Source organism: Caretta caretta, chromosome 7, assembly GCF_965140235.1.
Source record: "Caretta caretta isolate rCarCar2 chromosome 7, rCarCar1.hap1, whole genome shotgun sequence".
Taxonomy (NCBI): domain Eukaryota; kingdom Metazoa; phylum Chordata; order Testudines; family Cheloniidae; genus Caretta; species Caretta caretta.
This window is the reverse complement of record NC_134212.1, coordinates 4,756,135-4,773,169: the sequence shown is the minus strand read 5'-3', so window position 1 is coordinate 4,773,169 and position 17,035 is coordinate 4,756,135. Positions and strand designations below refer to the sequence as shown.

At 55.8% G+C, this 17,035-nt stretch overlaps 1 protein-coding gene across 1 annotated transcript; it reads left to right on the top strand.

Moving 5' to 3' along the window:
• The first annotated feature begins 12,714 nt into the window (after positions 1 to 12,714).
• On the top strand, positions 12,715 to 16,795 carry FEZF2 (FEZ family zinc finger 2). The gene is made up of 5 exons (XM_048858050.2): positions 12,715 to 13,469; positions 13,733 to 14,569; positions 14,766 to 14,900; positions 15,102 to 15,234; positions 16,168 to 16,795. Exons 2-5 carry the CDS (start codon positions 13,784 to 13,786, stop codon positions 16,413 to 16,415), a joined length of 1,302 nt encoding a protein of 433 aa, XP_048714007.1. The 5' UTR covers positions 12,715 to 13,469; positions 13,733 to 13,783; the 3' UTR covers positions 16,416 to 16,795.
• Positions 16,796 to 17,035: the final 240 nt, after the last annotated feature.

Here is a 17,035-nt window from a genome sequence, read left to right as displayed (position 1 = left end):
ATCTTAGCAGCTGTGCACACTTGAAAGGGGTTGATATACCAGCAAACACTCCCCACACACACACACAGGAGAAGCTGCTTCTACCAGGGATTCTTTGGGCAGTATAACTTAACCCAGTTCCCCAACCAGAGCAAGCTATTCCAGCAAAGGGACTCTGTTTTTACCAGTATACCCTTGTCTAGCACGTCTGCCACCGTAGCTAACTGTGTTAGGGGGCAGGGGCTGGGAGAGCATCACACCCCGACCAACATCGCTATGCCAGAAAAACTTTTAAGTGCAGACCCTGCCAAAGCCTCTCCCGTCTTTATGGAAAGGCATCCAGCTAAAATAGCTTTGTTTGGCAGCGTTAATGCACGTGGCATGGATACTGGAAATGGAATCCACCATTTGTCTGACAAGTCTCAGCAGCTAGTCAGCCAATGTGTTTTACATTTCAACAGCTAGTGGTTTCGCTTCCTCGCTGTTACAATGCATCTGCCCTGGCCCAGGGGCATCTTAAACATTGCAGTTTTGGTCCTCAGTGAGGCAGAAAGGCAGAGATTTCCAAGTAAAAGGAAAATGGGTGTCCTGAAGCATAAAAAAAAATGCATGGATGAAGCAAAGATTGTTGGCATGTAGCTTTTTTTAAAAATGCAAAAATGACACCTCTGGGCTAGTGTGAGCCACTTTGGGTTGTTTTTGCGTTTGGTTGGGTTTTTTTTTAATAAACCAACATAGGATTAAAGAATCAGCTACCAAAGCAAAAAATGTTCCTGTAATGACCAAGCAAAAAGTGACGCAAAGTAAAACACAGCCTTGTGTTTTCACATTTCACAGTTATTTCACAATTCACTGCAGCTGTTTTTCTGCCGCCTGATATTGACACATCTCAAGGCTGCAAAGCTCTGAGCCTTTCTGCTAGCGCCATGACTCAGCAGCTGTTGGTCAAGTGGCTGGACAGAGGCAGCATGCTGGACTGAGCCCATCTCAAGCTGATCACCTTGAAAAGTCCCTTTTAACCCTTCCCAAAATATAAACCTTCTCTGGGTTTCAGAAGGGGAGAACTGGATGCCGTAGAAACTCGCTGATGTCTAAGATTGCATATAAAATGAGTATAATTGTGCTTAGTTTATCAAGGCAAGCTCTAGATCTGTTTAAATAATAAATAAAAGATTTAATATAGCACCTCAACCCAGTGTATTTCAATGTACAGCCTTCATTCAAGCTTGTTTAGTTTCTTTAACAAAACATGCCGCGATTTTCACCCCCCCTCCTCATCCCCCACCACCTTCATAGGAGAGGTGGATTGCATCTAAAATTGTAAAGCTGCGCTTGTTGAACTATGCAAAGCACGGCTGGGGAGAGGGGGAAGTGCAGAGATTATATGCAATCTGCCAGGAGAGTTCTGTGCCATGATCAAAACGCCTTGCAGGTCAAAACAAAGGAAAACACTGCAACAAATTAGTCACAGGCAGTAGCTAATATGGAGATCAAAAGATTAAAATTAATACATGCAACAACGAACTAGCCAGAATAATGGGAACACTTAAGAAGATTAAGTCAATGACAGGGGCCAGAAGTATAAAAATAAGATTTTGATTATATTGTAAAATTTGAGAGTGCAAAAAGCAACTGTAAACACGGCATATTTCACTCTGCCCATCATAGACATCTTGGCTCATTTCCTATGCGAGGAATACAGTTGTTGAAATAAACAAACATATTATGACTCAACTGTTCAATCTGAAAACAAACCAGGTGGTCAGAGCCTGAGAAGATGGAGTTTTTGGAAGTGCAGCCTTGCTGAGGAGCGTGCAGGAGAGGACAGCTGTGGTGAACAAGGCCCTAGAGCTCAAAGCAGCTGATAAAAGTTGTCCAGGCATGGCGCTCAGCTATATGAAAGAGTCACGGTGTTGGGCAGGCAGATGGGTTAATGGGTCAGAAGCTGGGCAATGATGAGGCTGTAACTACGTTTCTAGACCGAAAAGTGTTCCCAATTGCAGGAGTTCTACTCAAGAAACTGGCCTATGGCTTTCTGAGTGAATACAGGTCAGTGATTTGGTTGAGGCGATTGGCACGTTATAAGTGCTAAGGACAAGCGAGAACCCTGTAAAAGTAATAGTCACGTGTAAAATAGCTGCGTTTGCCAGCACTGACAATGCACCGAAAGGAAGACGTGGTAGAAACATGGACGTCCAGGCAAGACTGCACCACTTGTTGACGTAAAGGCATTGTCACTTCTACAGTCTAATATTTTATACGGCGTTTTTACAACCACTGTGATGCCACCAGACCCCTCCATTGAGCTGTCCACAGTGTTGCCCAGCTCGGTTTCCTGAATGGTTACTGCTCATTGAAAATCCAGCAATGCAGAGCAACAGTTCAAATGAGTTCTTAGCTTGCAAGGCATTACCTTGTATTTGTCTCCCCGCAGTTAATGCATCGGCTTGCTCACCATTCACCCAGCTTTGTCAGGGCCTCTGAAGTTCTTCAGTCGGCAACAGGCTTGACTAACCTGTTTTATGTGAATGGGTAAACAAAAGATGTTATTTGCCAGTCTCCCTAGCACAGCCCTATTCCTCAGTTTTAAACCTGCTCCATAACAAACTGTCATCCAGCTCCAGCCTCTGTGCAATGAAGGTCCCTTCTTCCCTGCCTGTGCAAACTATGTTTGGCCAGCACTGAGCCGCTCTCCTTTGGGAAGAGAAAAGCAATGTCACCATGTCTTTTCACCTCGCAGACGCGGGGCAGACTCAGCCGCACCAAACTCTGCCCTGTCCTTGGACCTACCATTGTGATGATGATTGTCTATATATTCATAGTGGCTACATCAGAGTAACACTTAGAGCCCCGCCCCCGTCCGATACCGGGCCTGCCTTGTGCTAGGCACTGTACAAATACATGGGACATTCTGTGCCCGCCCCCCGCCCCCCGCCCCCCCGAACTTACAGTCTAAATATTCATTAGTCCCTTAGCAAATGGGGAGCTGGGCATGATTAAGTGATTTGCGCAAGGTCAGACAGGGAAGCTGGGGCAGAACCCAGCCATCCTAAGACCGAGGGCATGGCTTTAACCACAAGGACAGTCTCCTTCACATTCATAGATACCAAGGTTAGAAGGGACCAAGGTTAGGAGGTCATCTGGGCTGACCTCCTAACCCAGGCCGGTGCACTTTATAATGTACCTTGCACGAGTGCCCAGAAGCCCTGTTATGGTAGGCGCTGTGCGAACACCCGTCCCAAAGCACTATCACTCAGCGTATGACCCACAACACACAGGTGAGCCCATGGAAACGATACTCTAGGCCAGAGGTGGCAAACTACGGCCCGCGGGACCGTTCTGCCCTGTCCCTGAGCTCCTGGCCTGGGAGACTAACCCCCCCGACCCCTCCCCTGCTGTCCTCCCTCCTCCGCAGCCTCAGCTTACTGCACGGCCGGCGCAATGCTCTGGGCGTCGGGGCTGCGAGCGCCTGGGGAAGTGCAGCCGCAGAGCCCGGCCAGACCCGGTGCCACCGGGGCTCCAGGCAGCGTGATAAGGGGGCAGGGAGCGGGGGGGTGGATAGGGGTTGGAGCGGGCAGAAGACGGGGAACTGGGGGGTTGGATGGGACAGGGGTCTTGGGGGGGGCCTGTCAGGAAGTGGCGGGGTTGTATGGGGCAGCGGGGGGCAGTGAGGGGCAGGAGGTCCGGGGGTGGTCAGGGGACAGAGAGCGGAGGTGGATGTGGGAGGCCGCACCACACATGCCGAGTAAGGGCGTCCGACGCGGGTTCCAGCCCTCCAGCCACCCGTCCCAGAGGGCCCCTTCCTTGCTGGCCTCATTGGCCAGCTCATCTGAGTAGGGCTTAGTCATATGATCGTGCATTGCCGAATCGGGGCCTTACTGTCACCGGACTCACCAGGTCCAGGCAGGAGCCCTGCACACCTGTCCACCTCATTTCAGCCCCAGCTGGCCACTTGCTCTGCAGCCCCACGTGCCTGGGTGAGCAGTTGGCCCAGGCACCGTGTCGCAGCCTGCGGGGGGGGGGGTTATTTGTAGATTGTCGCCCCCCCTGTTCACTTTTTTCTTCATTTTATTCTTCTGTGTTCAGCCTGGTTTGGCTTGTCTCCTGCTCTCCCACTGGCTTCTTTCGTCTCCTTCCCATCCACCCACATGCCGCCTGGCCCGCTTGCCACGCCGCACTTCCGCTGGCCTTGCAGCTCATTGCTGCTTCGCCCAGCGAGCCAGCCGCTGCAAACCTCCCAGGGTGCTTTATCACACAGCTGAATGCAGGGGTGCTGGGACAAGCTGTATAGTGGGGTGCTGAGAGCCAGTGACCCAAATTCTCAACCCTGTCTATGATGGGAACCACTTCAAGCCAGGGGGAGGGGCGGGGTGCAGCAGCAGCCCCCAGGTCAAGACCTGAATATTTGGCTGAATACTCCCAGCGCCGGCCGGTCACCTTGCTCTGCACGCCTCATCAGCCATGTGCTAGGTGCTGGGAAAGTGCTGAACCGGTCCCCTCACCCCAGGGCTCTCTGCTCCCACACTGCAGACAGAGCCAGGTGCTGTGGAAAAGGACTCACTGGGGTGCCAACAGCATAAAGCGAGTCCCTCACAACTTTGGCAGGGTCAGAGGCCCACAGCCGCGCCCCCTGCAGGCAGGGCAAGGGGTGGTTTGCCTCAGCACCCCCCCTCCATCCCCCCATTTGAGAGCCCCCCCAAAAAAAACCAAGTGGTGTTGCAACCTGGCACATGGAGGAGAGAGGGAGGGTCGCAGCAAGTGTTGCCAATTTTGGTTGGACGTATTCCTGCCGACTTACTCACATGCCATAATCTTTAATTAAAGGTTAATCTTTAATTCCTGGAGACTCCAAGCCATTCCTGGAGGTTGGCAACCCCAGTAGCAGCGCCATGCAGGTTTGGCCGGGCACCCCTCTGTTATGACGGGGGGGGAGGGGGGGTTGGGAGAGCAAACCAAATGTGCATGTGTCATGGCCTGATGCAAACCTGCGCCAGGTTTCGCACAGCCAAATTTAGCCCAGCCCGCTCCTTCATGGCCCTTCCCTCTGTGGTCATTTTATCGACGGGTGCAGGGCCCTGAGGTTCTGATTTTACCCCAGGGCCCCAAAAACCTCTGTGGGCCTGCCTGCAGGAAACCCAATCATGCGACACCTACACCTGCTCTTCTCTGGCACCCTTGGGAGCCCTTTACTGAGCCAGGCCGCTGCCCGGCTTCCGGACCAAGTACCTGAGCAGCGCCAGGGGCTCGGCCCGGACACCGCTGGTCACGGCCATAGAGGTGCTGCTTTGCCTGCTTTTTTTGAACGTGGTTTTCAGTAGCATGCGCATTAAACTAGTGTGTGTCAGGCCCTCCCCCCAAAAACTTCATCGGTGGGTCTAAAATAACACCTGGTGGCTGCTTTTCATTTATCTTTTAAACCTTTAAGGGGGGGGGTCACTTTGGTCACGGTTTTGAGCTTTACACCACAACAATAAGGGAGTGCATCTTAGGGGGGGTGGGGTTGGTTGTGTGTTGAGGGGAAGGGCTGTGTAGTTAATTAAAGTTGAGAGTTTTCCCATAGTCACATGACTCCAGGTGCTGGGACTTTAAGGAAACCATCAACTAGCAGGAGACACAGGATAATATCGTATGCGACAAGGCCACTGGCTTTTGCTCTGACAAGTGGCTGGGTAGGTGCCATGGTGGGGTTCTCAGGGACGCCATGTTCACCAGGCTTGGGTTACACTGTCCGCAACGTGCCAGCTGGAAAGGAAACATTCCAACCATTCAATGCATTTTTTCAAAAGGGGGTTCAATATTTCTTTTTGAAAGGGTTTGAAATGAAAACAATTATGGGTCACTGATTGGGGAGGGGGGAGTTAATTTGTGATAAAACTCCATTTTTCAACAGCAAAAATGTAACACTTGTCTTTTTAAAAAAAGTCACACTTGGTGGCCAGTTCGGCTTGTCATGAAGGGCTGAGCCAGTCCCCCTACTCACCCCGGGCCCTGGGTTGGCCTGCCAGGCACAGAGGCTGCAGCTGGCCGTACACGGGTCATGCAGGAGCGCGAGGGGCTCCTTGCTCCATGGATGCGGTCTCCACTTTGGGCTCCCCCCCTCCCCAACACTGTGTCATGGGGCCATGCACTGACAGTTCAGCCTCTCCCCCTTACTTACCGCTTCTGTTGCTTATGGACAAACCAGCAGCGAGACCCCGGTTCACTCCCCCCCCCCAGCTATGTCTGCCCGGCGGGACTAAGCAGAGCTGCCAGCTTCGCTCTCCTGTTTGGCACCGAATACACCCAGCGCTCTCCGAAGAAGTTGCCGTTTTGATCGGGGGGGCACCCGGCCGCTGGCCCCGGGATCTGAGCCGTGCAAACGCCGGGCGTTGAACGGGCCCCGTTGCAACACTGGAGAGCAACGGGGCGGGGGGGGGCTACCAAACGGGGGGCGAAATGTGGGTGCATGAAAGCAAATGGCAGGCGACGGTTTCCTGGGATCAGCAGCGCAACCCCCCCCCCCCCCCCCCACGAAGCGTTTGCAGGGTGCCCGCTACCGGCCCGTGTGAAGGAGAGCAAAGACGGGTAACAAAACAGTGCCCCCCCCCCCAGGGACTTGTATGAAGGAAACTTTTAACCCCACAATAAAGCGAGGGTGATTAGCTCCCGGGTGCAGCTGATCTTCTGACACGGGCAGTTAGTATCTTGTTGCATTTATTCTTTGAAACAGGTGACAACGAACACGACGCGTGGGGCTTCCTGCCCCGGGCGCTTGCAGAGTCGATCCGTCAAACCCCGGCTTGCTTCATTTGCGGCTGAGGCTTTACCCGTGTGCCCAGAACAAGCCAACCAACCACCCCCAAAGCGTCCCAGCCGAGGCCCGGGGTACTTGATTCTGGCCCCAGTCTTTCCTTGCCAGTAAAACAGCAGGGGGACGCTGTGGGTTAACCTAGGGGTCCAAGGCCAGCTCCTGGTTATATTTTCACAGAATCATAGAATATCAGGGTTGGAAGGGACCCCAGAAGGTCATCTAGTCCAACCCCCTGCTCGAAGCAGGACCAAATCCCAGTTAAATCATCCCAGCCAGGGCTTTTGGGAAGAGCGGAAGCCCCGTGTGGCTGGAAATCCATCCACAGCCTTTTGGGTTTGGTTAGCGGGGATGGGAGCGAGTAATGTTCCGCCTCGCAGGGTGTAACAGCAACCAACACCTGCCAAAAGCCACATGCCCCTTGCCTGGCTCGCTGTCTCCCTAGAAGCCCGTTCAGTAGCCCTCGCTTTGTGCCATAAGAAAACAAAGGTAACAAGCAAAGCCCGCCCCGTCCCCCTTTTGCGTGCGGGAGCGGAGCACCGTGCGAATAACTTTCCCCAGCTTCCACCCTGGAGTTTAAGAAGCTGCCGAGTTAAATAAATAGGAGGATCCTAAATTATCTACCAGGGAACCACACGTCCAGCCCATCAGGCAGTCACAACGCTGCTCATGCGGGAGGGGGCGAGATCACAAACCCCTTGGCCGCATGGAAAGCGAGGGACGGGTGAACGGGGTCCGTCTGCTCGCGCTGGCAAATTGCGGGAGTCGGTTTTTTATCGATTCTCTTTCCCGGTCCTTAGCGCGGAAATCGGGGTGTTTATGCCGCAGCCTCCCTTAGCCTGAGTCCAACCCCGGGGAGCCACAGGCGGGCAGGTCTGTGGAGCGAAGAAGGAGATTTCGTTTGGGGGCCTAGAAGGGACATCAAATAGCAAAGCAGAAGCTGCTTTCTAGGCAAGGCTGATCCGGGCTGGCTCGATTCGGAGCAGAGCCCCCACGCCGGTGCTGTCTCTGCCTCGCCCCAAGCGCTGGCCGCGCTACACCGGCTTAAGGACAATAGAGAGGCGGGCTGACCTGCAATTAAACCCGTTCATTACTCAGGTCCCTGCTTCGCTGTCTCCCCTCAATATCGCCCAGCATCCGACGGCTGTGCTGAAAACCAGCCTGGGAGGGTTTTGCTTTTCCAGCTCGTGCCTTTTCTTTCCCACCCCATCTGCTTAGGCAGATAGTGGAGAAAAGAGATTGGACACCAAAAGTGAGGCCCCGGCTTCCTGTCACTGTCTGATAGCCCCCCCTTCCCCCACAAGCTGCCCCCCGGGACGGGGTTTGCTTCGCAGCCAGGGACTCTACAGGAATGTCTTTGCAGCAGTAACCTGCATGGACCATTTCACCCATGGGTCGCCCCTACCAGCGGCTTACAGCCAAATGCTTCACGAATTGGGTTGGTTGTGGCGAAAGAACCAACTTCTCGGGGCCAAAAAGAGCCCGGTCCGAGCCTAGCACTAGATCGCCGGCCGGTAACTTTTCCTTGCACAACGTCGGAATCAATGCCCTTTTTTAAGCCTAAAAAAGCTCGTCCCCCTTTCATACCCACCTCCCTCCTCGGTGGCTGCAAAACTGGAAATATTGACACCCAAGAGGCGAACGTGAGGGGCGCTAAAAATAAGTCACCCGTTGAAAATAGCGATTTGCATTTTCAGATCGCCGGTGGCCGGTGAGTAGCGAGACTGGAGCGCAAAAGAAAAACCCTAAATCCCCCCGTTTTCCTCTGACACCCCTGCCTAATTTCTGCAAACCCCTGAAGTCGTGTCGGTTGTTGAAATGCCAGGAGGGAACCACAATGCGCAGTGAGAAGAACACAAAGCCGTCTACACGGCGATTCCCCACGCGTTAATGCTGCAGTTTCCACGGTATGCATCCGATGAAGTGGGCTGTAGCTCACGAAAGCTCATGCTCAAATAAATTGGTTAGTCTCTAAGGTGCCACAAGTCCTCCTTTTCTTTTTACTGACCCGGTCGGTTTCCCGGCGCTGAAGGCACGAGGGGCGGCTGGAAATAATCTTTTCCAGTTAAATCTCACGCCCTGCGCGGAGAATTGCACCGCTCGTGCCCTGGAGTGGAGCAGACCCCAAAAGGCTAGCGCCTGCCTGGCCTTTCCGGCAGGACCAAATTAATAAATAATAATGACGATCATTCAGCGTCGGGTTTAGCAAGGGAAAAGACGTATCAGGGCGAGGGCGGGAGGGCGACGGGGGCAGCTCTCTGCAGGTCCGCCACAGTTACCATCCTTCCCCGCCTGGCAGAAGAGGAATCCATAAAGGCAGCCTCCAGCTGTGCGGAAACTTGCAATGTCAATTAAAACCCTGAGCCCCCGGCCCTGGGTTCCAGCTGGATCCGAACGCAGGCGGGGAAGTTCTGTGTCCCTTGGGCACGTCCTGGGTATGCCAGGGCTTGGGCTGGGAGGCTGGGGAGGGGTTGACTTGAGCTCCTGGTGGCTCGGCTGCCTTTCCTTGGGGCTGGGGGGGGGGGGGGGTGAGAAGCCAGATCTAATGGGGGAGGGCAGGATACAAGAGCCTCCCGGGGGGCAAGTTATGATCCTCTGCTGCGCAAAACCCGTTGTCCACCGGGGCAGGAGCCACTCCCCGGGCACGGGTGAGGCAGCGAAAACCAGGTGTCACCAGAGCTTTGAGCCTTTGGCCCCTGATGTGAACTGATCAAAATCCCCCTCCCTGCCCCGGTTTGTCTAGCGGCTCCGCTGGACCCGCCACTAGCTCCCGCGCTCACCCTGCCTGGGCCAGGGGCCAGGGGCCAGGGGCCAGCTCTGGCCCGAAAGCAGCAGCGACGGTGGGCGCTGCCTCTCCGGCTGGAGCGTCTTTGGGCATCGCTGACAACGCTCCTGGTGTCTCCCGGCGGGCAGGGGGCTGGCGAGGGGCTTCGTGTCTGCCCTGGTTCCTTCCCACCCAGGGATTTTGCAAGATGGGGGTTGGGGACAAGGACTCCGACCTGACTGAGGGGCTCCCCCCGGGAGCTCTTTGCCCCCACGTGCTCGGGCGCGGCATGGGGTGGGGAGAGCGCAGGGGCTCGGAGTGGAGAACGGGGACCCTTTGCAAAGCCAGCTCCAAAGTGACCGTCGCCCCGAGAGAGGGAGACAGCGCTGCCAGGCAGGAGGGGGACCCCTGGGCTCCCCCAGCCCAGCCCAGCCCAGCCCACGCCTCTCCGGGAGCTGGGCCACAAGTGCCCCCCAGCTCCAGTTACCCTCTGGCCAGATCTGCTCCCTGGAAGCAGCCTCTCCCCACCAGGCCACAGCGGCAGCCCTGGCCCGAGGGGAAAGGCCGCAGGGGGGTCCCCGGCAAGACAAGCTACCTCCCAGGGCTGCCACCCGCCCACGCTGGCAGGCGGCTGGATCCAGCAGCCTGCAGGGATCATGGCAGCTCCTGGGAGGACAAAGTTGTTCCTCCGGCTCTGGGCCACCCCGCTTCTTAACCTGGCATTTGGCTGTCCCTCCAGCCCTTCCTAGGGGGCTGCCCCGGATTCCCTGAGCCCCGGGGGTGCGCTGTCCCTGGCAGAGCGAACCCGCTGCCTCAGGAGCAGAAGCTGCCTTGAGAGCAGGCTCGTATGGAACTGGTTCTGCACTGCCTGGGGTTGGTCTCTCCAGCCATAGAAAAGATTATTCCTTGTGCCGATCACATCCCTCCAGAGGGCCACCCTTCCCTCCCCTAAATCCTCGGGCTCAGGTCCCAGCCAAGCAAACCCCCCGCACCGCGCCTGGGATCTCTCGGGGGGTTGCAGCAATCCCGGGCTCTGAATTCTTTGAACGCCCCTTCGATTCTGTGCGTTGGCCTGGGTTCGCCTTTTGTGTGCCGGGGGTTCAGCTGTTTGGGGAGAGGGGACGGAACAGGCCGGATCTGCGCATTTCTAGCACCTCCAAGGTCAGCTAGCCCGGTAGCAAAAAGCCACAGGAGTGCGATGCAGAGGGAGCTTTGCTTCCGCAGGAGCTGCATGCGGGAGGAACAGAAGAAACCCTTTCCATGAAGGGGGGAGGGGGTTACAACTTAAAAAATGAAGCCAGTGAAGAAGGGAAAGACAATAATCAGGAAAAGGAGAGAAAGCGAGCAAAAGACTGGGCCGTTTGGTGCCAGGGAAATGGTGCCTCCGGTTTCTTGCACCAGTTCCCCAGCCCCCCCCCCCGTTCTCTTGCCTGAAATCGTCTCGTTTACAGAAAATATTTGTTTGCACTATTTGTTGGTACCGGAGTTAATTGCTCGATGTGTTAGCGCGGAGTAAGCTGGATAAAAGTCGGCTCAGTGTGTATTGTGTGGGTGAGCTGTTGAGCTGTGCTTGAATCAACTGCAATCAGGGTTAGCTGGCGATTAATTAACGTGTGAGTGGCAAGGTGTAAAACAGTTCCCAACCCTCCCCTCCCTGGAATCTGCCGGCGAGGAGGAGAAGTTTGCGGAGGCTAATTAAATACTTGGCTAAAGCCCGCGCGCTTTGGGGAGAGCGGCGCGTGAGCCAGGGCTTGTTTTGACCCACGTTTTCTCTCCGGCCGCTCCGCAGCAGGTAGCGGGCCCATTGGGATGCAGGGGAAGATGGCGAATGAAGCCGGGAGGAGAGAAGGTGGGGTGAGAAAGGGCCATGTGCCCCCATGGGGTAGGGCTCCAGGGAGGATGCCCTTTCCGACAGGAGCCAAGCTGGAGGCAGCTTGGCTTCGGCTGCCCTTTACCCAAGACTTAAGTGTGTAATGAAAGAGAAGCCGGGACTCGAACAATAATTTTTCCGTTCACCACGGATGCACCAAGCCCAGCGGTGCCAGGGCTCAGCCTTGGCACAAAATCAGCACTGCCTTTGGCCTGGCTTGGCCTGGGGTTAGCTGCCCAGCTGTTTTCAGAAATAACTGGGGGCGGGAGGGAATCCGGCTCGGGGATTTTTTTTATTTTAAATCTACTTTCCTAGCTGCCTGCAGCATCCAGCTCAAGCCAGGCCAATGCCCCCTTCCCCTGGCTCTGCGCGCTCCCTTCCCCTAAGCTGACCGCTCAGAGCCGGGCTAGCAAGAAAGGGAAGCTGGGCTAAAATTAACCACCGCCCCCCCAGGGCCCTTTTCCCCGAGCGGAGAGGGGCTGCTTCCCCCGAGAGACCCCTTCAGCCCCCTCGGAGCGCAGTGCCGGCCGAGGAGCGAGCTGGCCTGCCCCCTGCGTGCGGACGAGCCCTCCAGCCCGATCGTCTCGCCCCTCGGCCGCTTTGCAGCCTCCAGACCGCTCTTTGAGCGGCCTTTGTTCCCCGGGCTTGTTGTGGTTCGCAGGTGAAACAGGCTGTCTGCAAACAGCTGAATTCAAACGGCCCCGCTGGAAAAGGGGGCCTTTGTCAGCAGGACACAAAACGCTGAATTCCTCTAAACTTTCTTAGGCGTGCTGGGGGGGGGGTGAGGGGGGGATATAGGGGCCTTTTCATGGCTTGCTTTACCTCTGGCCAGGCTAAATCTCTCCCCCTTCCCAAGCTCCCTCTGATAATCCTTCCCTTTATTTTAGAAACATACAAAACCAGGTTCCACGCCGCGCTATAGTGGCGCCCAGTGAAAGAGAACTGAGCAGCTCTGAAGCGGTGGAGGAAAATTGGTTCTGCTGAATAGCCCCAAAGAGGGGGCGAGCGCTTAATCAGGGCAGGGGAGGCTCTGCCCTGGCAGCCAGGCCCCCGTAAACAGGTGGCAATTGGGCCCTCAGTTAGACAAGCAGCAAAGTCCCTAGAGCTGAGGTCTGTAAAGCCCCCCTCGCGATCAAATCGTTGTCGTTAAAAGCGAAGCAAAACCAAAGCAGAGACTCCCCACCGTTGCAATGAGGCAGTGTGGCTTCTAAACGAAATTCAGCTGATGAAAAGGGGGCGAGTCACCAGCCCCAAAGCAGAGGGTCCTTCATCCCAGTGGGGCACCGCTCAGAGCAGGAAATTTGCAAAAACCCCTTCTCAGGCGGGCGATGCCCCGTTTCAGACGCAAAAACCCCAGCCCGGTCTGATGCGCTAGCCACACCGGACCAGTGTATTTAAGGTTAATCGCCGCGTTACACGGGGAGGAGAATTAAACTTAGTTTAATTAACATTAATACACCGCCCTAATTAATGGGCTGGCTATTAATTTCGACATGCCGGGGAGGCTCGCAGAGAAGTGACAATTTATTAATGATCTGCAATGGAGCGGAGCGCAGATGGGTTGCCAGAATAACTCGAGCATGCTTGTGGGGTGTGTGTGTGCGTTTTTTAAACAACCCTCCTCCTTTTTTCTTTTTTTTTTAAAGTCCTGCCGCTCCCTCCCAGTGGCTTTTCTAACCCGAGCACTCACTACTGCGCTTCTTTCCACCCGACTTGTGAATCGCACTTGCCTTCTAATTTGCCACATGCAAAACGATTCCTCTGCTTTGCAAGTTGCTTTTGCTTTTGCTTCCCCCCCCCCTCCTTCGCCTTAAAGGCTGGCGGATAAATTCTGTGCCTTAAACTGGCAGGAGGGAAGGAGGCGGCCCGCTGCACCTCAGCCCGGCTCTGGGGCTCGGGGGGGCTGCACCGTGGCCTCCCCATGTCATTCTGCTTGAAGTGACTTCGTGTGATGTCAGCTTTCAATGTCAGAGGCAGCGAGCTGACGCTCGGGAAGATGTTGGCTATCAAAATGTGACCGTGTGGCCACTCTGCGCTGCTGGGAGGCGTCTCGTCGGTGCTGGGCAAAGGTAACTCGTCCCCGCGCGGGCTGGACCCTCCCCGCCCCTGCTCGAACAGCGCCCGGGCGAGCTGGGGCTCCGGAGACCGGCGGGGTGGGTGGTGGGGCTCTGGTTTGGAGGTTACTTTGGTGTGTTCCGGTTAATGAGCATTAAGCGGGTGCCCCCCCGCCCCGGGGCCATTGTTCTGGGGTAGGGTCATTTGAAGAGGCGGGGGGGAGGGGGAGCAAGGTGCTTATTAAGTTGATTTGTCTCCTGGCTTTTCTGGAATGCAGAGCTGAGACCGGGAGCGCCCAGCCGGGCTCGCTGCTCGCCTCCTGCCCGCCATGGCGAGCTCGGCGGCCGTGGAGACGGTCATGCCCTCCGCCTGCCCGCGCCACGAAGGCAGGAGCGGCGCCTCCAACCCCTCCAAGACGCTGGCCTTCTCCATCGAAAGGATCATGGCCAAGGGCGCCGAGCCCAAGCCGGCCTTCGAGCCCAGGCCAGGCGGGCTGGAGCCCGAGCCGGGCAAGAAGAGCCTCAGCCTCTGCCCGCCGCTCCCGTGCGTGCTCCCCGTCCAGCCGCTGGCCTACGAGGTGCACCCCAAGGCGCTGCTCAGCTACTCCGAGCTCTGGAAGGGCAGCGCCCTGCGGGGCCCGGCCGGGCTGTGCAAAGCCAACTGCGGTGCGTGCTGCAAGGCGGAGCTGGGCCTCGGGCACTCGCTGCTGCCGGCCAGCCGAGTCATCAAGCCCCAGGCCATCAGCCAGGCGGCGGGGATGCCGGCCCACGGCTCCGTGTACTACTTCAACTACCTGGACTCCGCGTACCACCCCTCCGAGCTGATCCCCGGCCAGCTCTTCCCGGCCAGCCTGCTGGGCGCCCAGCCCCCGGCCGGCCTCTCGGCGCACCACAAACTCTTCCTGCTGGAGAACGCCAAGCTGGCCGGGCTGGCGCCGGAGAAGTTCCCCAGCGCCCAGTACCCCCACAAGGAGCGGCTCCCCGGCCAGCTGGACCAGGTGATGAAGGAGAACACGGCCCTGGCCGGGGAGAGGAACGGGGTGAAAAGCCACAGCAAAGTCAGCAGCTCCGCAGACGGCAAGCCCAAGAATTTCACCTGCGAAGTGTGTGGCAAGGTAAGGGGGGCCCTGTCCCGGGCCAGCCCAGCTCTGGGGTTCACCAGGCCGCCCTCCTGGTTGTTTTTTAGGGCAAAGCTGGGCCCTGGAGTTGCACCTTCCGGGGAACAGCCCAGGCGCATCCGTGGGGGGCCGGGAGAGGAGACAGGGCCCCAGCGCCCCTCGCCTGAAACGCTTCCCCTGTGTTTCCTCCTAGGTCTTCAACGCCCACTACAATTTAACTCGCCACATGCCGGTCCACACGGGGGCCCGGCCGTTCGTCTGCAAAGTTTGTGGCAAGGGCTTCCGGCAGGCCAGCACCCTGTGCAGGCACAAAATTATCCACACGCAGGTACGTGCCGGGCTCGCCTTTCGTTTTCCAACAAAATCAAGTTGCTGTTGTTTTATATTTTTATTATTTTACAGACGTGGTAACCGAGCGAGGGGCCCCCTGGCCCGGCCAGGGGCCTCGCAGGGCTGGGACTCTGAACGTGAAGGAGGGCAAGATTTCCACACGTTTCTGCATGTATTTCTTCTCCTTGTCTTTCCCCAGGAAAAACCTCACAAATGTAACCAATGCGGCAAAGCTTTCAACAGGAGCTCCACGCTAAACACGCACATTAGGATCCACGCCGGCTACAAACCTTTCGTGTGTGAATTTTGTGGAAAGGGGTTTCACCAAAAAGGTATTTTAAAAACATCCATCGCCTCGGTTTTTGTTTTGTTTTTAATTTAAAGTATCTGCCCGAGGTTCCAGCCAGGCAAAGCAATGCGGGAGAACGGAGAGGCTCGTTTTCCTAACCTGTGTGCCGCTTCAAATCCTTGTCCGCTTGATCTAAGCGGGAGGAAATGATTTGGGGAAACGAAGTCTCCCCACTGGACCCAGCAGAATAACGCCCAGCTGCCCACAACGTTCGGGGCGGGCTCAGCCGTATATAGCAAGACATGGAGGCGCTCCGCTGGGGGGGACAAAGGGGTTATTAGAAGGGGGACCCCAGCAGTGTCCCGCGTGGCCAATCGAGGCTTAAAGCGGAGCTCCAGGTTGCCCCGGAAGGCAGCCACCAAGCCGGGCAGTTTACACACGTATTTCATCTGTTCGCTCTGCGTTTGGGTCTCCCTCCCGCTGGTGGAGTGTAACAGAAGGAACCATCCCCGGTGCAGACAAGTTTCGGAAGAGCCTTTCTCTTCCAGGGATTTTCCCTGCGAGGCGGGCCGCGGCCCGGCGAATTCCTGACGGTCTTCACTAAATGCGTTTTTTTCTTCTTTCTTTCTTTCTTTCTTTCTTTCTTTCTTTCTTTCTTTCTTTCTTTCTTTCTTTCTTTCTTTCTTTTTCTTTTTTTAAACGAAGTGCCATTTCGGGGGCCCTTATCCAGGTTCCTCCGTTTGCCCTGGGTCAGGACACTGACCCGGCCTCTAATTTTGTAACGTGTCAGTTGTACGCTGCTCGGCTTTGATGCAAAGGGAGTTTGACACCTCCTTGACTCCCCCTTGCAGGACGCCTCCTAATGAAGTCTTGCGGCGCGAGCCTTTCCTGCAGCGGGGCAGAGCGGTGGAGCCCCAGCCCGCGGGAACCCCACGAGTAACCGCATTTCCCCTTTCCCCCCTTCTCCCGCGCGTAGGAAACTACAAAAACCACAAACTGACCCACAGCGGGGAGAAGCAGTACAAATGCACCATCTGCAACAAAGCCTTTCACCAGGTCTATAACTTGACTTTCCACATGCACACCCACAACGACAAGAAACCCTTCACGTGCGGCACCTGCGGCAAAGGCTTTTGCAGAAACTTTGATTTAAAGAAGCACGTCCGCAAGCTCCACGACAGCGCGACCCCGACGAAAGAGCTGCCCAGGAGTTTGCAAAGCTAAAAGCTCCTTTCGGCCCGCCGAGATTTCAGCCTGGTTCCCAGAGCCCGCGCTCTCTCCCAACCCGCCGCTTGCTTTAAAAACCAGCGTAGCGGGCGCCTAGCCCCCTGGATTCCGAGTCGCATTTGTATATAAGAGGAAACTTATTTAAAACTTCTTTGCCACTCGGCTCCTGGGATTTGGTTGTCTTGAGTTGAAGGGGGAAGAGGGGTTTGTTTTCACCTAACTTCTCCCAAGGGCCCACCTGTACAATATGTGCCGGCAGAGCAGTCTTTATATATGTCTGTAAAATTAAATTCTAATGTACAATCGAATAAGGAATATACATACATACATACATATATATATATATATGGGATAATAAAAAGTCAATTCGGAGTCTTTTTTCGCCTTTTACAAAAGCTTCTACAGATACTTGAATCGTTAAAAAAAAAAAAATTCCAGGAAGGGAACCCACCCGAGCGGTGCGGAGTCGATTCAGTGTCAACTCGGATTTCGTTCTGCTGTGGAAATGGCTGCGCGGCTCGCGTTTTGGTTCGATTCTGGCACTTTAGGCAAGGGGCCGGGGGAGGGGGGAGATGACCACGGTTTGCTAGTAGCAGAAGCCGGAGTGAGAAATAAAA